The 27,527-nt window shown below is 43.2% G+C and overlaps 2 protein-coding genes across 5 annotated transcripts; one reads left to right on the forward strand and one right to left on the reverse strand.

Annotated features, from left to right (window-relative positions):
• Positions 1–1,868: 1,868 nt before the first annotated feature.
• BAD (BCL2 associated agonist of cell death) lies at positions 1,869–16,958 on the forward strand. Of its 3 annotated transcripts, none has more exons than XM_073658507.1 (5): positions 1,869–2,001; positions 7,245–7,389; positions 9,672–9,847; positions 11,563–11,721; positions 16,550–16,958. In XM_073658507.1, exons 1-4 carry the CDS (start codon positions 1,954–1,956, stop codon positions 11,692–11,694), a joined length of 501 nt encoding a protein of 166 aa, XP_073514608.1. In that variant the 5' UTR covers positions 1,869–1,953; the 3' UTR covers positions 11,695–11,721; positions 16,550–16,958. The 3 variants fall into 3 exon arrangements, with proteins under 3 accessions (XP_073514608.1, XP_073514609.1, XP_073514610.1); XM_073658508.1 differs by having other exon boundaries at positions 1,919–2,066; positions 16,550–16,952; XM_073658509.1 differs by lacking the exon at positions 1,869–2,001 and adding an exon at positions 2,182–2,414 and having other exon boundaries at positions 16,550–16,957.
• LOC141173957 (uncharacterized oxidoreductase YtbE-like) lies at positions 16,535–26,598 on the reverse strand. 2 transcript variants are annotated; one of them, XR_012252728.1, is made up of 3 exons: positions 26,520–26,598; positions 20,954–23,623; positions 16,535–18,127 (listed from the first exon to the last, which is right to left on the reverse strand). XR_012252728.1 is itself a non-coding variant. In XM_073658506.1 (2 exons), exons 1-2 carry the CDS (start codon positions 26,533–26,535, stop codon positions 22,764–22,766), a joined length of 876 nt encoding a protein of 291 aa, XP_073514607.1. In that variant the 5' UTR covers positions 26,536–26,598; the 3' UTR covers positions 20,553–22,763. The 2 variants fall into 2 exon arrangements, 1 of the variants encoding a protein (XP_073514607.1); XM_073658506.1 differs by lacking the exon at positions 16,535–18,127 and having other exon boundaries at positions 20,553–23,623.
• Positions 26,599–27,527: the final 929 nt, after the last annotated feature.

The raw sequence follows: 27,527 nt of genomic DNA on the forward strand, positions 1-27,527 counted from the left end.
AAATTAAACGATATATCTAGATGAAAATTGGATTTTTTTATGCTTTCGATTCACCTGACTGGAGACAGATATGTTACTCAAACATTACATGGTAACAGACATTGTGACTTTAAAGGGGTTGTCTGGCCTTCGTTCCCATGATGAGTTTTTTTTTATGCAGCGTATTTTCGAAAAAAATGCAAGTAACCTATTTCACGTAATAGGTGCAAAAATGGTGAAGAAAGTCTGCAGCATCAAAAACTCACCAAAAGCTCATCGTGTGAACATAGTCTTAGGGTACAAGTGTGTAGTCTTTCTATGTGATGGAAGACTTGTGAATCCTCACATCACCTTCACTGCACACTGTGAGGATTCTGCAGTGCCAGGAGCAGTGGGCGCCTCAAGTATGTGATTTGCATACACACGGTCACATGCTGACTAGACGTGTGCAGCCTCACTCAATGCAAGTGAATGGAGTGAAGTCAGAAAGGTCTAGTCGGAATGAGGCCGGAAGTATGCAAATCGCATGCTTGCAGCCCTAACAATCCTCTCCTTCATATCCCCCCAATAACTGTTGTCTCCTACATATACCTCCAACAGTCCTCTCCTACATATCCCCCATAACTGTCCTCTCCTACATATCCCCCCATAACAGTACTCTCCTACATATCCCCCCATAACAGTCCTCTCCTACATATCCCCCCATAACTGTCCTCTCCTACATATCCCCCCATAACTGTCCTCTCCTACATATCCCCCCATAACTGTCCTCTCCTACATATCCCCCCATAACTGTCCCCTCCTACATATCCCCCATAACAGTCCCCTCCTACATATCCCCATAACAGTCCCCTCCTACATATCCCCCCATAACAGTCCTCTCCTGCATATCCCCCCATAACAGTCCTCTCCTACATATCCCCCATAACAGTCCCCTCCTACATATCCCCCAAAACAGTCCCCTCCTACATATCCCCCAAAACAGTCCCCTCCTACATATCCCCCAAAACAGTCCCCTCCTACATATCCCCATAACAGTCCCCTCCTACATATCCCCCAAAACAGTCCCCTCCTACATATCCCCCAAAACAGTCCCCTCCTACATATCCCCATAACAGTCCCCTCCTACATATCCCCCAAAACAGTCCCCTCCTACATATCCCCATAACAGTCCCCTCCTACATATCCTCCATAACAGTCCTCTCCTACATATCCTCCATAACAGTCCTCTCCTACATATCCTCCATAACAGTCCTCTCCTACATATCCCCCATAACAGTTCTCTCCTACATATCCCCCCATAACAGTCCTCTCCTACATATCCCCCCATAACAGCCCTCTCCTACATATCCCCCATAACAGTCCTCTCCTACCTAAATATCCCCCCATAACAGTCCTCTCCTACATATCCCCCATAACAGTCCTCTCCTACCTAAATATCCCCCCATAACAGTCCTCTCCTACATATCCCCCATAACAGTCCTCTCCTACATATCCCCCCATAACAGCCCTCTCCTACATATCCCCCATAACAGTACTCTCCTACATATCCCCCATAACAGTCCTCTCCTACCTAAATATCCCCCCATAACAGCCCTCTCCTACAAATCCCCCAATAACTGTCCGCTCCTACATATCTCCCATAACAGTCCCCTCCTACATATCCCCCCAGCCCTTCTCTCCCCTCTCCTCGGAGTCTCCTCCGTCTTCAGGTCACACTGACTGCTGCATCTCCCTTTTCTCTCCCTCCAGTCTGGTCACATGACCTCCCTTAACTGTCTGCATTCCGACAGCTCCTGCGTTATTATGGTTACCGGCTGTCTCCATGTCACGTGGGATGTATACACAGGATCCATGGGCGGCGCTTCCTGCAGCTCCGACCTATGATTGGTTGAGGCAGAAAACAATTACCCAAGAAACAGTGGCAGGGGGCGGAGATTGTGCGGGAACCCGGAAGGAAGGAGGCGAGTAAACATGTATTGTGGGAGGAGCGATGAGAACGTCCGCTGCTGGACACTGGCGGTGAGTGACGGAGAGCGGCGGCGCCCGGCGACAGAGGCTGTACTGACCGGAGGGCGGCTGAGGAGGTAACGGGCCGGTGTCGCCATTACTGCGCTGTACAATAGACCGGCGGCCGGTGTGGGGGCTGCTCACTGTCCATCCATATACTCCGCCATGTATAGTGGGGAATGAGCCAGTATAAATGGTCGCCCAATGCCTGACCAGGTGTGAACACGGCCCATGTGTGTGGTGTGCCCCATAGAGGTCGATGACAGTGCGATAATACTGGTGCCATGTCGAGCTCGGACGTTGTCCTGGTCACATTGATGATCCTGAGTCCGGGGAGCACCGCCCGCTGCACAACAGTCTGTAGTCTGGAAGGAATTGTGCAACTCTGGACGACGATCTAAGGATGTGGACGTCTTCGAGGACAGGTGTTTTTTTTAACTTAAATGCATGTATTTGGGGTTTCATTAAAAATTTTTCACTATTTCCTGCAGAATAAGTTGTCTAAAGCCCCCATACACACTAGGTTAATGTCGGCCGCACCTGCAGATAATGACCGGCTCAGCCGACAGGTTAAGGGCTCATTCAGACATTTGAGATCAGACCGTCGTGCACAGACTGGCTGCAGCTTTGCCGACAGTCTCATGGAAATGCACGAGACCCGCGGGCAGGCCGATCTCAGACCAATGTGCACGGACATCTGAACGAGCCTTAATGTATGTGGGGACCCTAAACAGAGGATGTTGGGGTAGGGGGGAGGGAGAAGGATTCCCCCCAAGTCCAAGGAAAAGTCTGACATGTGCATGGCCCCATAGACCACATTGGTCCAAGTGCGATACAATGTTTTAAGTAACAAGACTGACGGTCACTTCCAAACAGAAAACTGGCGCTTCCTAAGAGTAGCCATCGCTATCCATAACTAACAAAGCTGCACTCTGTAGCGCTATAGCATGCAAACAGGAGATGTATGAAATTTGAATTCTATTGCTCTAGAAAATAGGAAAAAAACTAAGATACTTCGTGCATAATTTGGCCAATTCATGCATGCCCAGCAGCCACGACATGGTGACCTTTTTTTGCTGGGGACCTAATTAATGTGAATCCTCTCCTGGGATGAAGTCTGTATTTATATGGATAGGTAGCATCCAGCTGTAATTAAAACCACCACAGACTGATGGGTTCAGTGCTCAGAGAGCCTGTATATAAGTAACAAAAGACTGACTGTCACTTCCAAACAGAAAACTGGTGTGTACAGGTGCAAATGAAGAGCAGAAAAAGGAGATCGCCTTGTCATGGCTGCTGGGCATATATGAATTGGCACAAATTATGTGCTAAGTATCTTCATTTTTTCCTATTATCTACAGCAGTAATGCTATTCCAATTTCATGTTTACATGTTATAGCGATACAATGTTTTGTCGGATCACACTCAGACTGAAAATGTGCTCGTCTGCACCTGCCCTTTAAGGCTGTGTGCCCACGTAGCATTTTTCAAGCGTATATGCTGCGGAATTTCCGCAGCGTAAACGCTTGAAAAACGCATGTAGATCCGCACCCCATGGTCCCCAATGGCATTCCGCAATGTCAATGCCCATGCTGCGGATTTTTCCGCAGCATATATGCTGCAGTCAAAAATCCGCAGCATGTTCATTAATTTTGCGGAAGCGCAGCGGAATCAATGTGCGGATGGTACCCAAGTCTGGAGGAGAGGAGACTCTCATCCAGACCTGGGTACCAAAGAACCTGTAAAAAAAAGAAAAAATAAAGTTTATACTTATCTTATGATGTTTTCCCTCCGTCGCGCTGTTGTCTGAAGGACCTGCCACGTCATTGAGTCATGTGACCCACCACATGACTCAATGACGTCACCGCAGGTCCTGCACACAACAGCGTGAGCCGCTCAAGACTCCGGACGGGGCAGAGAATGCATCAGAAGGTGAGTATAAAGTTTATTTTTTTATTTTTTACCATTCTGAACAAGTTGTCAAGCACTTTTCCAAGTGATGCTTGGAGAAGTGCTTGATAACCCGCATGCAGAAATGCATGCAAAGACGCCTCACAAACGCTTCTACCTGGCGGGAAAACCGCATGTAATATCCGCATGCGATTTTCCCGCCAGGGAGAAGCGTAAAAAATATGCTTCAGGTCCGCAACGTGGGCACATAGCCTTAGGCTATGTGCCCACGCTGCAGAAATGAAGCAGAAATTTTCTGCTTCATTTCTGCATGTTCTCTCCCAGATAAATGCATGCGGAATTCCGCACTCGTTTATCGCGCGATTTCCACATGCGGAATTGCCTTGCGTTTTTTATTGCATTGCAAAGGCAATTCCACTTGCGGAAACGCAAAATTAAATGACATGCTGCAGATTTTTCCAAGCATCATAAACGCTACGGAAAAATCCGCAGTATGGGCATAGAACTTGCGGAATCCCCTTGGGGACCATGGGGGGCGGATTACCTAGCGTTTCACAAGCGTTTACGCTGCGGAAATTCCACAGCATATACGCTTGAAAAACGCTACGTGGGCACTTACCCTTACTGAGCTCATTTATCACTACATCAAAGTTGAACAGAACTTTAAGAGGATCCTAAAACATCCGGAAGATGGCCCATGAAAGGCAGAGAAGAGTCACTATCAGTATAAGCTCCCCGACAAATTCTTTGGATGCATTTACACTGCACCAGGATCATGTAAGTTTCCCTATGAACATGTATTCTGATAATCGGGCAGTTCGAACAGGCTGCCATCGCCCAACAAATGAGCAAAATGTTCAGATAAAATGGTGGTGTGTTTTTTTTTTTTTTTTTTTTTTTTTTTAAGCCAGCTTTAAAAAGATATATAATACTGCTCAAAGAAATAAAGGGAACACTTAAACAACACAATGTAACTCCAAGTCAATAACACTTCTGTGAAATCTACCAGTCCCGTTATGAAGCCACACTGATTGTGAATCAATTTCTCCTGCTGTTGGGCAAATGGAACAGACAACTGGTAGAAATGATAGGCAATTAACAAGATACCCCCTATAAAGGCGCGGTTCTGCAGGTGGTGACTACAGACCATTTCTCTGTTCTCATCCTTTTTGGCTGTTATTTTGATCACTTTTTTATTTTGCCATTGCTCTCACCCCTAGAGGTACAGTAGCATGAGGCGGTGTCTACAGTACAACCCACAGAAGTTGCTCAGGTAGTGCAGTTCATCCAGGATGGCACATCAGTGCGAGCTGTGGCAAGAAGGTTTGCTGTGTCTGTCAGCGTAGTGTCCAGAGCATGGAGCAGATACCAGGAGACAGGCCAGTACACCAGGAGACATGGAGGGGGCCACAGGAGGGCAACAACCCAGCAGCAGGACCGCTACCTCCGCCTTTGTGCAAGGAGGAACAGGAGGAGCTCTACCAGAGCCCTGCAAAATGACCTCCAGCAGGCCAGAAATATGCATGTGTCTGCACAAACTGTTAGAAACCGACTCCATGAGGGTGGTATGAGGGCCCGACGTCCACATGGGGCTTGTGTTCACAGCCCAACACTGTGCAGGACGCTTGGCATTTGCCACAGAACACCAGGCTTGGCATAGTCGCCACTGGCGCCCTGTGCTGTTCACAGATGAAAGCAGGTTCACACTGAGCATTTGTGACAGACGTGACAGAGTCTGGAGACGCCATGGAGAGCGATCTGCTGCCTGCAACATCCTTCAGCATGACCGGTTTTCCAGTGGGTCAGTAATGGTGTGGGGTGGCATTTCTTTGGAGGGCCGCACAGCCCTCCATGTGCTCGCTAGAGGTAGTCTGACTGCCATTAGGTACCGAGATGAGATCCTCAGACCCCTTGTGAGACCATATTCTGGTGTGGTTGGCCCTGGGTTCCTCCTAATGCAGGACAATGCCAGACCTCATGTGGCTGGAGTGTCAGCAGATCCTGCAAGATGAAGGCATTGAAGCTATGGACTGGCCCGCCCGTTCCCCAGACCTGAATCCGATTGAGCACATCTGGGACATCATGTCTCGCTCCATCCACCACCGTCACGTTGCACCATAGACTGTCCAGGAGTTGGCAGATGCTTTAGTCCAGGTCTGGGAGGAGATCCCACAGGAGACCATCCGCAACCTCATCAGGAGCATGTCCAGGCGTTGTAGAGAGGTCATACAGGCACGTGGAGGCCACACACAATACTGAGCCTCATTTTGACTTGTTTTAAGGACATTACATCACAGTTGGATCAGCCTGTAGTGTGTTTTTCCACTTTAATTTTGGGGGTGACTCCAAATCCAGGCCTCCATTGGTTAATAAATTTGATTTCCATTGATGATTTTTGTGTGATTTTCTTGTCAGCACATTCAACTTTGTACAGAACAAAGTATTCAATGAGAATATTTCATTCATTCAGATCTAGGATGTGTTATTTGAGTGTTCCCTTTATTTTTTTGAGCAGTATAGATCATTTGTTCTCAGCTGCGCATGTACATCTAGAACACGTGCTGTCAAGACCAATGGCAGCCTATGCGCACAGAAGGATCTATTGGCGATTGTTCTGTGAGGTCGGCCTACCTACACATGGTAGTAAATGACTACTGATCGACTTCTTTGCAGCTGATTGGTGGTTGTTTATGGCCATGGGTCGACCAGTCTGCACAAGCCTTTAGTTAACTCATTCTGCAGTCAGCAATAGGAAGCAAATAATGCAACATCTTTAATGAAGCCCAATAAAAAAACTATTTGTTACTCAAAGGTGACTAGATCCATTTAAAGGGAACCCATCAAACTTTTATCCCCCCCCCCCCCTTTACTTAGTGACGACACCTTCCCTGGCTGACTGGTCGTTTGCTTTGGTAATCAGCCAGGGGAGAAGCTAGAAGTGCAACACTGGATTCTTAAGTGGAAGATACCCAGCAACATACCCTTTTGATTGTGGCTGTAGGACCTCTTCTCTTGTACATTTACCTCTATATACAGTAAAGAATCATTGATATGTAATGAGTCTATGACCGAATCCGTGGGCGGAACATTACTTGGATTGATGCATCTGTATGGTGAATAATTGCCATTAGGTCTTTAATTTAATCAGAATATACCGTACACTTCTTGTGTTTGCAGAACAATCAGTTTTCCTTGGTTAGCAGACATAAGTGATCTCACACTTATCCATATTATATAAACATTTCTGTCCTGATCTGTTGTAGCTTTTTGCCATTCCCTGTGGCAGGAGACTTCCCAGGTTATACACGACTCCAACATCTCTGTCTTCTCTTCTGGTCCCACAGATGGCTGACTCTCCTCCATCGTCTATGTTTTCCATAGAAGAATTCCCACCAAATGAGCAAGGTGCGGCTCTTCCGGGAGCAATTCCTCAATCCTACAGAGGGACAAAAGGAAATCTGAGTTCTCCTAACTTGAGACGAGGCAAAGGTAAAGCGGTTTTGCTACTTTTGTTTGCTTGCTTTATCCTATGGGTTTACAGTAAAAAGTTTGTCAAATTGGCAAAAGTTTATCTGCTTCATCACACCAGCCCTAAAGGAGTTACCAGGACTAATATAATGATGACCTGGCATATTGTTGACTTATCTGTAGCCATTCCTGGCCGGCTTCTCCCGACCTTGACTGGTCTTTTCCTATGTAAATGCATAGGCAGAAACTTGTCAATCAACTGGAGTGGAAGACGGTCAGGAACGGCATCTAACTGACCGGTCAGGTCTCTCCTTATAGTCCCCGAATAATTTTTGCCAGAGCTGTATATAAGAGACCACTGCACAGTTTTCGAACAATCCCCATCTCTACATGTCTGACGGCCATTCCATTCCAGTGTCAGTTGAATTCCAACCAAAGTCCACCTCATTCTACTTAATGTGCTTCTGATTAGGTGATCACCTGAACCAAATCTTATGTAACGAGGGAAAGTATAAAAAACACTGCTGTGGTCTTCACAATCCTCTTGTAATAGGACAAGCTGGATGGCAAAACAAGTGCTAGGAATAGCCCAAAAGTAATTTGAATGAAAAAATAACTTTTAACCATGCCAAAGGAGTTGAAAAGAAAAGTCTTGAGTGAGGAAAAGATGGACTCAATTCTGGCTTTACTAGCAGAGGGATACAGTGAGCGTCATGTTGCCTCCAGCCTTAAAATTTCAAAGACGGCAGTCCATTACAACAAGATCAAGCAGCGACAACAAAGCTACAGACCGGCAGAGGGCAAAAGCGACTCTCTACTGACCGGGATGACCGTCATCTTATTCGAATGTCACTCAGCAACCGCAGGATGACATCAAGTGACCTACAAAAGAAATGGCAAATGGCAGCTGGGGTGAAGTGCACGGCAAGAACAGTTCGTAACAGGCTCCTAGAGGCAGGCCTCAAGTCATGTAAAGCTAGAAAAAAGCCTTTCATCAATGAGAAGCAAAGGAGAGCCAGGCTGAAGTTTGCCATAGACCATAAGGATTGGACCATAGAGGACTGGAGTAAGGTAATCTTCTGAGTCTAATTTTCAGCTTTGCCCAACACCTGGTCGTCTAATGGTTAGAAGGAGACCTGGAGAGGCATACAAGCCACAGTGTCTTGCACCCACTGTGAAATTTGGTGGAGGATCGGTGATGATCAGGGGATGCTTCAGCAAGGCTGGAATTGGGCAGGTGAATCTTTGTGAAGGACGTATGAATCAAGTCGCATACAAGCTTATCCTTGAAAAACACTTGCTTCCTTCTGCTCAGGCAATGTTCCCCAACTCCGAGGACTGTTTTTTCCAGCAGGACAATGCCCCATGCCACACAGCTAGGTCAATCAATGTGTGGATGAAGGAGCACCACATCAAGACCCTGTCATGGCCAGCCCAATCTCCAGACCTGAACTCCATTGAAAACCTCTGGAATGTAATCAAGAGGAAGATGGATAGTCACAAGCCATCAAACAAAGAAGAACTGCTTACATTTTTGTGCCAGGAGTGGCATAAGGTCACCCAAAAGCAGTGTGAAAGACTGGTGGAAAGCATGCCAAGACGCATGAAAGCTGGGATTAAAAATCATGGTTATTCCACCAAATATTGATTTCTGAACTCTTCCTGAGTTAAAATATGAGTATTGTTGTTTCTAAATGAATAAGAACTTGTTTTCTTTGCATTATTTTGAGGTCTGAAATCATTGTTTCTCTGTTTCTTTTTTATTATTTTGACGATTTTTCATTTGCTGCAAATAAATACAAAATTTTTAGCTTTGTATTTCGTAGACATGTTGTCAGTAGTTTATAGACTAAAACAACAATGTACATTTTACTCAAATTATACCTATATAGAGAAAAATCAGAGAAAATGAAAATTTGCAGTGGTCTCTTAATTTTTGCCAGAGCTGTATACTCTATAACACATTGTATACATCTTGCCGACACTGGAGCAGATAAGTTGATTGGGGGGGTGTGTTTGGTGTCGGACCACCAGAAATCTGATATTGATGACCTCTCTGGGTGTCCATTGTTGCCATCAGTACTGAAAATGAGGAGAATGCAACTGTTTTCTTTCTGACAAAAAAAGCTTATCACCTGTGCATATCAGAGGAATGAATTAAAGGAATTGTCCATTAGGGGTTAGCTCAGCGTTGGGTACTGGATTCTCTTTGCTTTACATTGGCTTTAGTTCTGCTTCATAGAAATGCTTCAAACTGATTTACATTAATTTATTATATAAACCACATTTCCTTTTTTTTACAGGAAAGGAACCTCGCCCTCGGACAGAATCTGCATCGGAGGCCCTGGAGACGGACCACGTGGGCGAGCTCAACCAGTTCCGGTCACGTTCCCGCTCTGCTCCATCTTCCCTCATGGTCGCTGCTCGGTATGGACGAGAACTGAGGAGAATGAGCGATGAATTTGACCAAAGCTTCACGGTAATCACTGCTGGATTATAAAATGTCACGTTCCTTCTTTCTCTTGAAAGCATCGTCTGTAAGATGTGCTGCTGATCTGGTCCTCATCTCTCTGTAAAACTATAAAGTTTGGTTCAAAGTTTAGAATTTAGACGGCATTTTATTGAAAGATGAAAAACGCCACAACCAGATGTCACTTACTAGGCTGTGTTTTTTGTTTTAATAATATCCTGCTGATAAAACACTGATATTATCACTAGAGGACAAGGTATCTCCTGCATCCAGGTCTAACCACCCAACCCCCTCTCACTTACTGTCTGCTATCTGTCAACCTACAATGTACACAGAAAGCTGCCAATCACTGGTGGGGGCGGGGTTGGACTAGGAGGCACGAGACACCTAGTCCTGTAGTGATAATCTCCTGCTGATAAAACACTGGGTACGTGATACATTACTGAAATCAGGGTCTCTGCCCCTACATCAGATTACATGGTAAAAACCTGCTGACAGATTCCCTTCCCACATTGCAATATGTGTAGCAAGGCTCCTCTGTACATGCACTTTTAAAGTACTGGATTCTTATGTGGTTGGGTGAGCTTAGGCACCACCATACAGATGTAACCGTGACCTCTGCACAGCAGTAATGCTCAGTTATGTCAGTGAACCAGCATTAAGCACACAGCAATATGCCACCATAACAATCACCATATTTATTATCATTGTACTTATTAGCCCTGCAATGTGACGTCACCAAGATAATAAGCCGTGTCATCGCTGCACAGTGACCGTGATGTGGTACCAAAGATGCAGAGATGATGTCACAAAATGTGACTTTATACACATCGACGTCACTGTTCAGAAACATTAAATAATGTGAGGATTATCAAAGGAATATTGCACACAGTGGTGTCATAGAGGGGAAAAAGAAAGCAAGCAGGTGATCTTACAGGTAATGACTAAAGCTGGCCGTGCACATGGGATAGCTGTCTGCTGAACAAACAGTCGGCCGGCTGCTATCTCACAGGACCCTCCATACACATGATGGAGTACCGGCATGGCTGCTGGACTAGGGTCCTGCAAATCTTTTTGCTCAACTGTAGCAATTAGCCTACATTTTCCAAACGTGGGAACAGGAATGCTCTAGTGCTAATAATATTATTATTAATTATTATTAATAATATATTTTCAGACTAGTCTACTTCCTGGTTAAGGCGGCGTGGAGGCGGAGCGGCAGATGGGGTGGCGAGGCGGAGTGGCAGATGGGGTGGGGAGGTGGAGCGGCAGACGGGGGGGGGGGGGGGCTGCTTGGAGGCAGAGCAGACTATGCATCACAAAGGCCGTTATGAAAATGAATGGCTCATTCTACGTTACATGGTGGTTATACCCTTGTACATAACATAATTTAACGTCAGTGACGATTGCTGGACAGTTGTGCATTTGCAAACAGCAGCCAGTCTTATAGCTATGGATTAATACGGTGCCAACTAGAGTTGAGAAAAAGATTTGCAGGACCCTATTTGAAGTCCATTGCCACCAAACCAAAGCCCTGGAAACTTCCTCTTACTTTTTAGCATCCCCGGCGCTTTTTTTGCACAGTAAACCTGGTGTGGTGTAATAATAAAATCTCGCCGGATCTACTAATCAGAAGCAGATTTATAACAATAGATTACTATGATTATTTATTATGGTTGTTATGTGTATTGTAATACAATTTGGTCACTAAATTTTGTCCCCAGGGTCTTCCTCGCCCTAAAAGTGCAGGTGCCGCTGCTCAGATGACCGGAAGCAAGAGTATACGGGACATGATTCTTAATTTATTGCGATGGAAAAGCAAAGAGAAGAGCGAGTCGGAGAGTGAGAAGGATTAACCGTTCTCTGCGGAGGAGTGAAGTCAGGTAATGGCACTTCTGAGCTGTCATTCACTTCTTTATGGATATTTAAAGCTTTGTAGGCAGAAATTCTGTTCTAATTTAGAGAATGACAAATGAAAAGCATCCAAGGCGACTTCCAGTCAACTACTCTGGGTAAAGAGGCGCAGATTTGCATTATTTTATTAATTTCTAAAGCAAAATGTATCAGAGAATACCTTCCACATGGGGGAAAAAAAGACCTCCACTCACTGACTGACTGAAGAAACTCCATCCCCAAACATGGTTGGTGCAGTGGAAAATAATACTTTCTCGGCTTCAGGTAGAAGTGATTCAGCGATCATCCAAGTAGTCCAACCCCAAACCTAGAGCTCGCTAGTTTAGGGGAAAAAGTGCCAAGGACCCCAAAAAAGAACTGCATCGAAAGTGTGGGGGGGAAAAAACAAAAACCCCCTCCCCACTGTGTTTGTAGTGCATTCACATTTTCTTATTAACTTACAGACAAAATCTGGAGGCAGTTTATTTTTTTTGCCACAAATAAGTGTTGCAAAAAAGACATACTTTTGCAACAACAAAAAAGTGAAACACCTTAATACAGTAGTTCAGTAATAAGCTAAGAAATAATTGCACAAGGCATGAACAGTAATGTAAATCACTTAATACAGGATCCGGTACTGATGCTTAAAGGGGATATCTGGGACTTTCTGAAAAAACAAAAAATGTGCCTAAGCCCTAACAGACAGGTAGTTGGGTAGTTACTACTTACCTGCCTGTTGTGCCCGGCACCGTTCTTCCTGCCGGGGATTCGGCTGCCTCTGCTGACGTCAGACTGACAGAGTGGAGACTTCTTTTCCACTTTGTTCTGTTGGCAGGGTGGGACGTGTGATGTCATTCTGATTGACAGCCAGCTCCGCCAGTTAGGTAGCGGGAATCCGGCTGTCAATCAGAATGACGAGCAGTCACACCCTGTCAACAGAGCGGAGCAGAAAAGAAGCCTCCGCTCTATCGACGTGACCTCAGCAGAGGCAGGTGAATCCCCGGCCGGAGCGGTATGTGCCGGGAAAGAACGATGCCAGGCACAACAGGCAGGTAGGTAGCAACTACCCAACTACCTGCCTGTTAGTGGTTAGGCCCTTTTTTTTTTTTTTTTTCAGAAAGTCTAGGCTATCCACTTTTAAAGGGAGTTGTCTCAGCACAACTTGTTTGCCGAACTATACGTGCCTAAAATTGCAGTGTGCCATTAATTAAAAAAAAAAAAAAACCTTAACTCAGATTCTCTTTAGCACCATCCCCTCCAGTTACAAGTTCTTTTGCTTCCTGGCTATCAGACCATTATGTTCATGGTCTCCTATCCCCACCTCCCATGGAGCTATCTTACACCAGTATACCTTTCCTTATGTGCAGTGCACTCTAGCATCTAGCGGGTCCTCTGCTTAGCAATGTAGAAAAACACAGAGGTAGATGATGTCAGTCAGGAAAATACCTGGCTGTCAACCAGATCATGTTGTTTTAGCACATCAGTCACCTTGTACAGACTGAATCAAGGTGCAGCTTCTAAGGTGAGGTTTATGGAGCTGCTACTTGTGCCCGAACCTATAGAGAAGTGAAGGATGATGCTACCTTACTTAGAAGTTCTGAGAGTTGTCAGGTCATCGGTGATCCTTGGAGAACCTGCTCAGACTTCTAACGTGGAAAGTACCAAAGAGATACATTGTCTTTAACTGTAAATAAGGGCATAAAAGCAAACCATTAACTTGGAACAGAACTCTGTGAAATGTCCATAGACTGTCCTTAAAGGGGTTTGTCCACTATTCAGACAACTTCTTCTTTTGTCTGCAGTGCTAACGTGGCATAACATTGTAATGGTATGAATGGCACCAGAATAGGAGGTATATTTTATTCTTATTTTACATGGGGGAAACATAGTATTTAACTCCTTGTCAGAATTCCTATTGTCCTTCTACAGTTTGACCACTAGTGACTGCTATTGTTCATCTTAATAATTGTTCTGCAATTCCACGCTTTACCACTGGAGACTGCTGTTGTGTTCTGCAATTGCCCTTTACTAAGATGGCAGATTCTGAACCTGTGGAATCCATTTTGTTTCCTGTTTGGACCTACTTAAAGCTGCATGGATTTCTCACTCATTGCTTGAGTATTGAGTCTAGCTGTTTAGTCTAGTTCCAGTCTCCAGCTCCTGGACTGTCTTACCCAGACAGTTCTCACCTAAATACAGATTGTTTCCTACAGCTCCTTTTGATAACTCCAAGAACTTCTACTATCGCTTGCTGTTCCTGCTTGTGCTCCTTCGGCCACTGGTTTCCGCAGTACTACCCCAGTATCGTAATACTCCTTCACCCCCAGCTTGTTCTCACCTTCCTGACCAGGCCAAATTTTACAATTCTAACCAGTGTCCCTCCATGTGGTAATAACTCTTTATTTTGTGTGGCTTTTTTTCTTTTTTATATTTTTAAAAAAACGTTACTTTTTAAAAATACTTTACCGTACCTGGGTGACCCCACAACCATCTTTCGGCCCAGGGTAACCATGCAGACCATCGGCACAACGCAATTGGAGCAGAGGGAGCTCCCACCCTCTAAGCCGATTGATGTCGCTATTGACAACGGCATCAGAGGGGTTAAATACCTGTGATCTGTGCTAGCAACGATCCTGGGCGTTTCTGCAGGGTGTCAATAATAATATATAGCTGATATTCGCGCCGGCTCTGCGAGTGAGCAGACACTATCATCACGGCGGTTTGCGGGAACTCACCTCCCGTGGTGCTGTACGTGTACAGCGGATGTTGTGAAGGGGTTAAAAAGTTTCTGACTAGTGGGCATCCCATTTAAAGGGGACGATTCACCAGGTCAAAAGTGGCCAGTTGTAACTTTCACAGCAATGGGATTTCCATTTCCAATGAACACTTTATTTTTTCCATCAAGGTCTGTCTGTTCCTGGTATTTCCCTCCTATATAGATGAGATTTCTATTATCTGTTTACAAAAATGTCTACTGTATCTGAGTCAACGAGCTGACCCGTGCACAACTGACCGTACTTCTAGCCTATAACACTAGACATTTACAACTGTGCAGGGTCAGAGATTGCCAGATGGAGCGGACATAAAAAGGAAACTTCTATTAAGTTAAGTGGATTGTTCCTACCATAAACTACAGCATATGCTGATGACCAGCTAAAGAAATCCAATACAACCAATCCAAATTTTTCAAACCCCCCCCCCCCCCCCAATTGCAAAGTGGGTTTATTACTAAAATGTATAAACTTAGTTCTTGCTTGATTTATTGCAAACTATCTAAATGGCTCAACACAACTAATATACCAAGAGGTTTCTCCAAATTCAATACAAAAATACGACTTTTACGGACTACTGCAGTCTATTCAACCCATTCGTGACAGTTGTTTTTAGTAGAGCACCTTTGGCTGTTATGACCTGCTGCAATCGCGATGCGTAGCCAGACACTGGCTGCTGGCAGCCTTCCTGAGGAATCTTAGATAATTCCTCATGGGGAAAATGGCCTCCAGTTCACTATTATTCTTGGGTTCTCAAAGAGTGGTCCAAAAAGGTAAGAGAAGAGTTACCTTGTATGAACAAGGAAAATGATGCAAAAACATACAGTTGGAAACAGTTTGCCATTGGTTATACTACCTGGACGAAAGAGGAAGCTGATACCAGATTCCTGATGAGGCAGGTTGTCAGAGACCTTTGCGTAATTGCACAAGACCTGCAGCAAAATTTGGTGCCAGGAGGCACTGAGTTATCAATTTGCACAGTAAGAATACTAAATGCCAAAGATCTCCATATCCAAACTCCAAGACTTCTTCATCAACTCAAAAGCACAAGAAACTTTGGCTCCAATATTCTCATACCTATGTAAATAAGCCACAAATGGTTTTCTATTATTTTCTGTGGAACAGCAAAACAAAGCAAACTTTTTAGGCCTATGGATCAGTGGTATGTCTGGAGGATTAAGCATATGCTGAAAAGAACACCATGCCTATAGTGAAGCATGCCGGTCGCTTGTAGATGCCTGCAGGGAAGCATGGTGAAGGCTTGTTGATGCCTGCAGGGAAGCATCGTGAAGGCTTGTTGATGCCTACAGGGAAGCATGGCGGTGGCTTGGTGATGCTCTGATCCTGCTAGACTTCTGGCACTAGAAACCTGCAGCGTGTGGAGGACAATGTGAATTAAATCAAGTATCAGGAAATCCTAGGAGAAAACTTCATGCCTTCTGTAAGGAAGCTGAAGCTCGGGCGTCATTGGACCTTCTCACAGGACAATGAGCCAGGGAAAGTCTAAGGCTGCATGGTTTAAAAAAATCCAAGTGGGGTGACTGTCAGCCACCTGACTTGAAAACTGTAGAAAATTGTTGGTGGAATTTAAAGAAAGTGTTTGCAGCACACAAACCTAAAAATGTTAGTGAACAGGAGGCTATTGCCCATGATGAATTATGCCAGACGCCGGTGGACGGTTAGAAATCACATTGGCAGCAGGTCGTAACAGCTAGAGGTGCTGTACTAAAGACGCTTTTCATAACTGGGTTAATAATTCAGAGATTTGCAGTTGTCAACAAAAGTGGCGTTTTGTGATGAATTTGGAGAAACCATTTGATAAATTAGTTGCAATGAATCCTTTTTAATTGTTCTTGCTCGACAGAAGTTTGTAAATTTCACTAATAAACCTAATTTGCATTGGGGGTTGAATCATTTTGATTCTGACTGTAAGCCGTGCCAAACTTTCTGTATTGACAGATGCACATAAACCCCTTTTGAATGTGAATTTGGGCTATGCCTCGGGTCATTTGCATATTAAATTTATTCAGTTTCTCGCTTTTTACAGCTGACATCAAGGTGGCGGTACTCTTCTTCACTACAACAGCGGCTTCCGTCACTGTAGCCATTTCCAGAAGATTGCCTGAACTACTGAGATGAATATTTTTTGCATGAAGTCTGGCAAGATGTGGGCATCCCACACGAGAGCATACTCTGAAGTTACCCAATGTGCCACATATATATACATACATAGTTTTTTTTTTTTTTAGTATTTCAAAGAAAGAACAAAACTGATTTTATAAGAAGAGCACAGAACAATGAAATGTGAATTGGGAGGTTTTTTATTATTATTATGTTTCATGTGTCGACCTCTGAAATAATTTTATTAGGCATTTTGTAACACAAGGATGAATGTGGTTATTTTATACAGCATTAGGAGCAATTCAATTTCTACCATGGACAACACTCTTTTCTATAGATGGAGCTACTTTGGGCTGCTTTGATCAAATTTGCATCTAATAAAAAAAAAAAAAATCATGTTTGTTTAGTTGTATTTTTTTATATTTTAACAGGACAACTTTCAGCAAAACATACCACGCCATGAGTCAGATACATAATTGTATTTATGCTTTCTTTTGCAATTTTTTTTCCTCCCTAAAGTTGCAAAACAGATTTAAGATGGGGGGGAAGCGATTTTTTACTTTGCGGAAAAATCAGGATTCACGTGTATTTTGATACATTTGGAGGCAAAATTGTCAATGAATCCTATTAACTGAAAGAAAAATTACTTAAAAAAAATAAAATAAAAATAATGCAAATAATGAATCTGGCCATATAATTTCCCATGATGCAGTGCTGCTGGTTACTGAGGAAAGGAGAGGCTAGGGAAATACTAATGGTTGGCTCCGTAAATCCATTGCTTCAGTTACAGCAACATCAAATAGGGTGGCTTTAGGGCTTATTTGCAAGCTGTCTGTATCGTGAAATCAGGTGACAGGTCCGATTTAAATCTGTACACAATTATTAAATAGATCTTAGCGGATGAGGCTGGAGTGTTTACTTTGAAAAATCCATATCGTAATGCCTGTATAATCCTTTAAGACTTAATTCCGCTCATAAAATGTTTATATTGGAATTATGCCGTCACTAAGACCTGAATTTTCAGAGCAAGTACACCAACCTCATCAGGTCTAAAGTTGTATTTACATGGATATTGTTTATATTGTGGAATGTAGTGACAGATTCGCTATAAAGTGTAACTGTCATTTATGAAAACTGTGCCAGAAATGTTGGCAATACTGAGACACCCACCGATCGCCAACAGGAGTGATCAAAAGTGCACAGTAGAGTGCTGCCTTAATGGCATGCCCACTAGAAAGTCTATGGAGCCAGTCTTCACTCACCTGAGCACTTCTTCATTTTAGGAACCGTCATTGCACCTAGACCCCTTTCCCCACTTGTAAAAAAGTTTTGATAAGTTTTTTTTTAAATTTTTTTTTAAGAACGCCATTTATATTGTAAGGTCAAGCTTTGCTTTTGCTGCATGTAAAATATATTTCTTCACTCCACGAGCAGCAGTTCCCGTGTCGTTCCGGTGCCAAGTTATGAGTCACTTGCTGCATGTAAGATTTCCACTGGAAATATTCTGTGATAATGAAATAACATGTTATTGATATATAAATTAAGAGCACTTTCCATCTCTCCACTGAACTTCATCCTGACCCTGCACATTTATAGCCTATCGATGTCTACATTTTGTAACTAAAAATCACATTTATTAATCCCACGAGATCATTCAATGCCTTTGGTGACGGTCCCCATGTCGTGCAGTCACCAGTCCTCTCAGGACCGCAGCACAACCGTCCAGTCGATTCCTGATCTAGAAGACGCCTGGAAGGATCCTTATAATGTGCCGTGACCGCACTGCAAGATCCACTCACATTAATTGGACATATAGATTTCTGCCATCGTGGCAGTGATTTGCTAATGTTCACATGTTCCATTGCTAAACACTTGCATATGAATCAGACATTGACAGTCATTTTTGGCAGGTTCATTTGTTATCCTAAAAAAAACAAAATTCTGCACAGTTCTGATTTATGAGCTGAAAACTGCCTAGTAAATTACTGCAATAAGCTGCCTGAAATGGCAGAGGGAACGCTTCATTACAAGCGAGGGCTTGACAACACTCTATCTTGCAAGAAATGTGCAGTAAAACATGAATATTGTTCTTCTTTCCTAATCTGCAAATCTGAATCAATTGCCGAAAAGAAAGTGTCGTTAATTCCCATTTAGGTGCACGATGCATTGATCATACCACGTTGCACCACGCTGCCACCTAGTGGGCTGATTACAGAGAAAAATCTTGGTGTAGAATATTTATTTTTACAGCATTTTGTAATCCTTTACCCCCCATTTATTACAATGGGAGATAAACACACAGAATTGGCACGCTGCAGATTAGAAACTGCTTTAATTTGATGAAATTGCAAAAAAAAAAAAAAGAGTAGACTTTTGCAGTCAAACAATGTATAGAAATAAAAAAGGGGGTGTTCAAACAATCCTTTAGGGATTAAAATTCAACTAAACAGATTATTCGAAGGGTAAATAAACCCTACTTAAGGGATTGTAATAAAACTTGACTTTTATTTATTTATGTTAATAAAGGTGGTCACAGGCTTCCTCCGGGGAGCTGAGGCTATAAAGGATATTAAGATTATAGTCCCACCTCCCTGAGGAAGCCTGTTTAGGCGAAACTTGTTGGGGAGTTTTTCTTTTTAATCATCTTTGTATACGATGCTAGTGATACTTACTCTATTACTATAATATGCTGAAGCCATAATCTAGGTAGGATAGCATGTGGTGTAGGAGTAATAACTGAATGTAGAGGTCCCTTGATCCCAGGAATTTAAAAAATACAAGATGATTTTTATTTAATTATATTAATAAAAGTTAAGTTTTATTACAATGCCTTAAGTAGACTTTATTTACCCTTTGAATTAAACAAGGTATGTCATGGAATGGCAGAGAATGGGCCACACACCTATTCATCTGGAGCTTTTTTCCAGACGTACAACCAATGCAGTGTGAACAGAGCCTAATCTAGTTATGTCCTACTTAAGCACTTGGCCGCATCTTTCCTACACGGCAAACTCAACATCCAAAAGACTTGTTAAAACAAGCATCTCTACAAAGTAAAGCTGGTGCTCTGCACCCATCATCCGGGTGCTAAGCAATAACCAGTCTGACTATCATACCCTTTACTGGCCCTCGAGCGGAGAACTGGAACCGTGGGATATACAGAAGAAATGGGCAAAGACACCAGAGACATCTGCTGCTTGTTCAGCCTTTCAAAATCTGACAAGACCAACCAAGACGCTGACAATGTGCGGACGCATATGTGTATTCTAATTTACTGGTGGGAGTGAAAACAGACATTTAATAAAAAAAAGCCAAGTATATATTTTTTTTCTTCTTCTCCAGAGACTGTTCTTCCATATTTTCTTTTTAGATGTCTGATGCTGCTGATGGATTTAAAATACAATAAACAATTTTTTTCTCCCAAAAATAAATCCCATTATCTTGTCAGACGTCCTGCAACTCCCATATCGGACTGCAATGCACGGACTACCAGAGCGCGACAGCCTCATATACTTCCGAGTCGGGAGAGCCACAGTGAATCCGTGCATTGCCGTCCGATCTCGGACGTCTGCATGCGCCCTAAGGTAGGCTATTCTCTTACAACAGGTAGGGGGGGGTGCATAACCCTTTATTGGTCCGACAGCCATATTGTCAGATTAAACCAATCCCAAGGGTCGTAATAAACCTTAAAGGGATTGTCCACTGAAAACAAGCGATCACCTATCTGCAGGATAAATAAACCAAATACGTTTTTTTTTTTTTTTTTGCAGCAATTTTCCAAAAACATAGTAAAATCAACACATTTTTACTGCGCTTTTGTAAAATTTCAGCAAAATAAACACATTGCGAACGCATCATGGTGTAAAGGGTCAATTCGTTATGCTGATAATTATCTCTGACTGCTGTGAAAATATTCTAGAAAATAAGAATACACTGAAGAAAGATTTATTAGAACAGTACAGGTGCACAAAACCAGAAGAATTCGCCGGTCTGCCTAATTTCCGTTAAGCAATATTTTCTCCTAAATATGCAAATTGCCTCTTCAGAGAGGAAGAGAACTTTAACTCTATAGCGCCACCTGTTGGAATCCGCAATCATACAAGTCACTATCGACCCTTCAACGAGCCTTGCAATATGACTTCAGATAAAAGCCAAACCAGAATCTCAATTTGCAGACACAGTGTTTCGGGGTATTACCCCTCGTCAGTGCAAAGTATGAGAACTGCTTTGGATGGGTGAGAGGAGAAATTTTAGCCTTCAGTTTCTTATAATCATGAGAATTCTGTTCTGTAAAGGGAAGAATAGGTTTGGCAGCGTGTTATATAATTACCTGTCTACTTGCTCAATCAATCATGATCTAACAGTAAAAAGACTGGGTGGTGAATTCTCTTTGATGTTGTACATGTAGTCTCCAGCGCCCCCGGATCTCCAGCACGTGACGTTGCTGCAGAATTTTACATGTCTGCACTGTTACAGCCTCTATTTTTAATCGCGGGAAGTTTTTCCTACAATTTTTCTCAGCCATCGTAATTATACTGTGTGAGGAAGCGAGACACCAGAACCAGAGATCACAACTATGAATTAGCCTTAATTAACACCATTACCACTTACAATCGCAGTTAATATAATTTTGCATGTTTACACAACTGCTAACATTTCTCATGGGGTGGATTTCAGGGTCGGAGCCTTGTACCATCATGGTAAAATAGTGTGCTCAAGGTGTGGGATACATGGCTGCAGCCCGAGGTCACCAACCAATGGGGCTGAATGCTTGCATTAGGGAATAGACACATGAAGGGTAGGTTCACACCACTGTCTAAAAAATCGTTTTATCCACAGAACTCATGGACAGTACTCGAACTAAAGATACGGTAGTGTGAATGAGGGCTAAAGGAAACCTTTGACCCGTTACATGCTGCCCAAACCGCGGGCAACATGAATTAAAGTCTCATTGCACGATTGCAACCATGTATATTTTCCTCTGAAGCGCCAGGGACAATAGCCGGATATAAGATTAGTCATGCCCCAGCACTGCTCTAAATGATTGACATTTCACTTCCATAACGAGACCTGTCAATCACCTACAGGTGCTGGACTATCCTGGACTCCAGCTACGCTCCTGGACTCCAGCTACGCTCCTGGACTCCAGCTACGCTCCTGGACTCCAGCTACGCTCCTGGACTCCAGCTACGCTCCTGGACTCCAGCTACGCTCCTGGACTCCAGCTACGCTCCTGGACTCCAGGCCTGGATCTTTAAAGTATATTTTCTCTGAAAAGCCAAACAAGCCAATGTACTCTTATTAAAACGATGCCTATTGTTTTATTTAATATCCTCCCTTCCTAACACGTGCAGCAGGTTGAGAAGGGGGGGTGTTATGGATCCTGAGATCCCACACACATTGCTCAAAATGTCACACTGCAGTACGCGGCTCAGCAGGCACGAGGACTAGGCTCCCGCATGAGCATGCGCACAGAGAGGGGAACGAGCTCATAGACTTTCTGCTGAGCCTGTACACTGCTCTGTGCGTATGCTCATGCAGGAGCTCAGTGCTCATGCTTGCTGAACAACATGTTGCAGTGCAGCTTTTTGAGCAATCTGTGGAGGTTTCAGGACCTGGACAACGTGCTGCCCATGTTAGGAACAGACTAGATATTAAATAAAAGATTGATAGTTACTCTTTAATCCTCGATAACAAATACAAAAAATATTTGGAACTCTTGATTACTGAAATAAAGTTGGGAATTTAACATAAACCTCTCCTTCTTACGATGGGTTCACACATTTCGGCCGAAAAACTCAAGAGTTTTAGCAGAACTTTCCGAAAAGTTAAATGTTTAGTGCCTTTTTTTTTTACCAAAATAAAAAAAAACCCACAAATAAAAATATATAGTATGTTTTAGAAAACGTGGATTTGTTTTCGAAATTTCTATGACCATCTCATTTATTAGTATAAGCTGGCACAAATCCATCCAACAACTCCATTCGTGAATGTTTCCATTTCAGAAATTTCTGCAGCAAATGTCCCGTGTTTGAACATACCCCCTTAGACCTCTGGCAGATTTGGTTTGGATTCTGGACTGAAGCCAAATAGCATAGCCAAGAAAAGTAAAAGAGGAGGACAATTCGGACCAGATGAGGCTACGCCACTCCGATGGGATCCCAGCAGTATCTTATCTCGCTTCCTCCACCTTTCAGCAGTTCAGCTTCCTCATGACGCAGCTCAAAATCCCAGACGTTAAAATTCTCCTTGATTCTCGTTGGTGCAGAAGCTTTAGGAATAACTCCAACACCTTGCTGTAGTGCCCACCTGAGTAACACCTGGGAGGGAGTGCGCCCATGCATGTTTGCCACTTTGCACACTTCTGCATCTCCCAGAAGATCCCCGCAGCCCAGAGAGGAGTAAGCTTGCAGGTGAACGCCATTTTGTTTGCACCAACCGAGAAGATCGGTTTGTGGTAGCCGTGGATGGCACTCCACCTGTAACACTGCAGGGGGCACGCTGCACCGTCCTAGGAGCTGTGTCAGGTGAGCTTCTGTATAATTGGACACACCTAGTGCCTTAATAGTGCCACTCTGATGTAGGCCCTCCAAGGCTTTCCAGCTTTCCTCTCTAGCTGCTTGGTTTCGGGCATCGTCACTTCGCCAGCCCTGCTTCCCTGGCCAGTGAACGAGGTAGAGATCCAAGTAATCGAATCCTAATTCGGCCAAGCTCTTCAAACAGGCATCGCGGGCTCCGGCGCCTAAATCTGCAGGAGACAACTTGCTTGTAATGAAGATATCAGAGCGACGTAAGCCATATTTAGGCAACAGCTTGCGCAAAGCGTGACCGAGATCGGCCTCATTACGATAGACCGCGGCTGTGTCAAACGAGCGGTACCCACACTCCAACGCAGCGTCTACAGCCTGGAGGAGATTTTCTAGTCCCCTCAAGCGAAATGTGCCAAAGCCAAGGAGGGGCATGGTCACCCCATTATTAAGAGTCACCGACTGTTGTTGAGCTGTGGAGGATACAAAGAGACATCAAGTTTTATAGGGACCGAAATCAATGCAACATATAAAGCCCGCAAGAATGAGAAACAGCCAGAAGTACAGATAAACCCAAAAAGAAATCAACTACAAAGTGCCGGAACGACAGAATTCAACACCGCACCATTAATTGTTCACCCCTACTAACCCATTAGCCCTTTCTAGCCATAAGTCAATTTTTTTTTCTGTGCCTTTATAATTTTTTATATTTGCTGTTTATCTACTTACTCCCCCCCTCTTTTTGATCTGGAACCCTGGCTCCAAAAATAAGGCGATATACAGAGCACAGTGATCTTACAATTGACTTCACCAAGATGGTCGCCGATCCATGCATGCGCCCTACGATTCTCCAGTCTGATCTTTTGATATGGCCTCAATACATCCAGGTGCGTATGGCGTATGTGATCTAATTAAATATGGTATACAAACACTTGTCCCTAGGTTCTTTCTACATTCCCTTTTGAAAAAGCTACCGTGAAACGCGCGTCAGGGTTTGCGCCCAGTCCTGTGCAATACTGATTGTTCAACATGGGCAAACATTTTAATTTATTAGCATTATATTTAAAGCTGGTATATTGTAATACAATTGGGTTGGAGGTTACATTCTCTGATACAAAGTGACATATCTTCTAATCCCTTTTGTATACATACGATTTTCTTCTGGCTCTCCAAGTGATTATTTATGCACCGTGTCCTATTTTCTCTGGAGCGAAACCAATGCTGTTTTTTGACACTAATTGATAAATAACTGTCTTTTGACATACCAACTGATTGATCATGGTGTTAAAGGAAGGTTTACCCCATACTGTCTACTGTGACTTTCTATACGTTACCTTTTTGCACAGCAATGGTTTTGAATTTTGGTCGTCCTTTTTAACTTATTAATGTTGTAATTTATTCTGTGATGAATTTTGTACAATAAATTGAATGTTTTAATAAATTTAATTGTATAGTACTCTGTTTTTTTTTCTCTTTTTTTGGCATATATTGTAGAAGTTTACTTACAATTACTACTGATATATATTTCACTAGAATTGATTATATGGGGGATCACAGGTTTTTCTTTTGTTTTTTATAAAAACATGTTCCTAGGCTTTTTTACAAGTGCTATTCCTGTGGATATATTATGATTTCTTTTTTGAAACTTGTAGCTTTATTTTGCCTTCAATGAAGCTGTGTGGGGGCTATTTTTATGTGGAGATCTGTAATTTTATGGATACCATGGGATTTGGGATACATACAACATTTTTATATCTTTTTTAACTGCGGGAGGTGAGGTGACCCATCCCCCACCCCAAGGAAAAAAAAACACATACCTGTAGCATTTTGTTTTTTTCTCTTTATGGTGTTTCCAGTATGGGTTAAATGTATTTTTCGATAGATCGCTGTTTTATGGACACGGCTATACAAAATACTCCTTTTTTTAGTTATTTATTGTTAAACTTGGAAAAGGGGGCAATTCAATTTTTTTACTTTATTTTTTAGTGTGCTCTTAGACGATTTGAACCCATAGACCAGTTTATAGGAAAAAAAAAGACAATTTATAAAGCCCAGGAAAAGGCTGAGCTTTATAGGACTAAGGATATGAGCACACAAAGGCCCTAATTCATCAAAACATAGCAGTCTTTTTTGCCAGAAATCTGTTTTAAAATTTAATAGGTGCAGGTAAGTGTATTTACTGTCATCCAAGAAAATCGGGTCAATCGGATCAGAGTGTGATCCGATTCTCTCGGTTAAGGAGAAGATAGAGAAAAGTTTTTCTCCATCTCCATCTGGAAATCTGACTGAACTCAAATGTCATCCGAGTGCAGTCTGATGTTTTCATTGACTTGCATGTCCGAGTGCGATCCAATTTCCGGATGAAAAGTATGCATTCTGCGATCCCCCCCCGGACAGACACTATCCGATGAAAAAAAAAAACGGACGTGTGCTCGGCCCCATAGACTAACATTACTCCGAGTGCAATCTGATTTTTTGCTGGATCGCATTTCGACTAATAATTCGGATGTCTGCTCGAACCTTTAGCCAGAAAATACTTTGCACCTTTTAGCATTTTCATACCAGCTTCACCCAATCTCTGCCAAAATAAGAATTGGGGTGGGGTGCGACACCACATGGCAAGTTTCGGTGTGCCTTACTCCAGTTCACTTTTCACACATGCTAAATTTCTTAGGAGTCAAGTTTTTGTTTTTTTTTAGATTTTACTTCTATTAAAATTTTTTTTTTTTTCACTTAAAAAAATAAAAAATAAATAAAGATTAAAAATACTTAAAAGACTCCTCCTATTGATATGTTCACTGCTGAGTGGTAAAGTTCCACTTCAGGTTTTTAAATTAAAAAAAAAAAAAGAAATTGCAAGGCTTTTCTTTCCTGAATTTTTGCTGCATTTTTTTAAAATCTGTTTTTAGTGCAGATTTGACACTTTTAGTTTTTTTTTTTAACACTGATGCTGCGCACAAAAAAAAAATATTGGGCAGTTCCTCAGCGTCTTTAAACGCACCGCAGACAAAAGTTTTCATGTAATTACATTCACTTTGCTTTAAGCACAGAAAAAAAAAAAAGAAGGAATTTGGTGATAGGAGAAGCCGGAGACGCACCTGCGTGTGTGCACACCACTTTGTAGTGTAGATGAGCGCTTACAAAATTTTACCAAAATTCTCCAGCGCTGCTGTGCTGTGGACAGCTGTATGTTACAGGAGCACGTGTTCTATGCCCCTAAGCAGGGAGAACATGGAGGTGCACAGCACTCAGAAATCCCAACAGAGATCCCTACTGGCTGTCACTGCCAGCTCCGGACATGACAGCCGCCCTCCTGTCATACTGACTGCAGCCTCCTCCCGGCATACACCGCGCACGCCGTGCACCTACCTCCCTGCTGCTCCATCTCTCCGGGACATGAGCTAATCACATGAGCAGGGCGTGGCTGAACAGTATAAACTCCGCCTCCTTTCTCAGTGACGTCGCGGCTACTGCAGCCTGTGGGCGGAGCTTCGCCCTGCGCTCAGTATATAAGCCGCTGTGGCGGGAGTAAGAACCGTTGCTATGGCGTTGCGTAATTTCATCAGCCGCTGTCGCTCCTGTTTCCGAACAAAATGGAGTAAACGACAGTGAAGCTGCCCATATATGTGACCTGGAGACGATCACTAGGATTTAATCCACTGTGGATTTTTTTTCTGACTAGAAATTGACCTGAAGTCTCACCTCACTCCTTTCGAGAATCCGTTGCGGATTTACGTGGAGATACGGGCGCTGCCGACTGAGCCGCCTGATCCACAAATGCGGAAAGTCATTTAACCCCTTCCTGTCCCAGCTATTTTTTTTGCGCTTTGGGTTTTTTTTTCCACTAGCCGTAACTTTTTATTTTACATTTTTCCGTCCACATACCCGTATCAGGACAAGACGTGGATTTTTTTAAGGGACGAGTTAGTTATTGGTTCGAATAACACGTAAAATTTACCACATAATGTACTGGAAAATAGCAAAAAAAAGGTCCAAGTGGAGGGAAAAAAACTTTATCGGGGTGGGGAGATTGTTTTTATAGCGTTTGGTTAGGGGTTAAAAATGACCTAGCGGCATGCAAGTCCTGTGACGCCAATAACAGACATGTTCATCGAGACATGCGTCCAGTTTTGACGGCTGATTCACACTGGTGTGAAAAACAATAAAAGTTTAAGAAAAAAATTGTGACTTTTAATAATAATAATAGTCTTTATATAGCGCTAACATATTCCGCAGCGCTTTACAGACATCATCGCTGTCCCCATTGGGGCTCACAATCTACATTCCCTATCAGTATGTCTTTGGAGTGTGGAAGTAAATCGGAGAACCCGGAGGAAACCCTGGCAAACACGGAGAGAACATAGAAACTTCTTGCAG

This window comes from Phyllobates terribilis, unplaced genomic scaffold (assembly GCF_046119375.1).
Source record: "Phyllobates terribilis strain yellow unplaced genomic scaffold, ASM4611937v1 Scaffold_13__5_contigs__length_258822181, whole genome shotgun sequence".
Lineage (NCBI taxonomy): Eukaryota > Metazoa > Chordata > Amphibia > Anura > Dendrobatidae > Phyllobates > Phyllobates terribilis.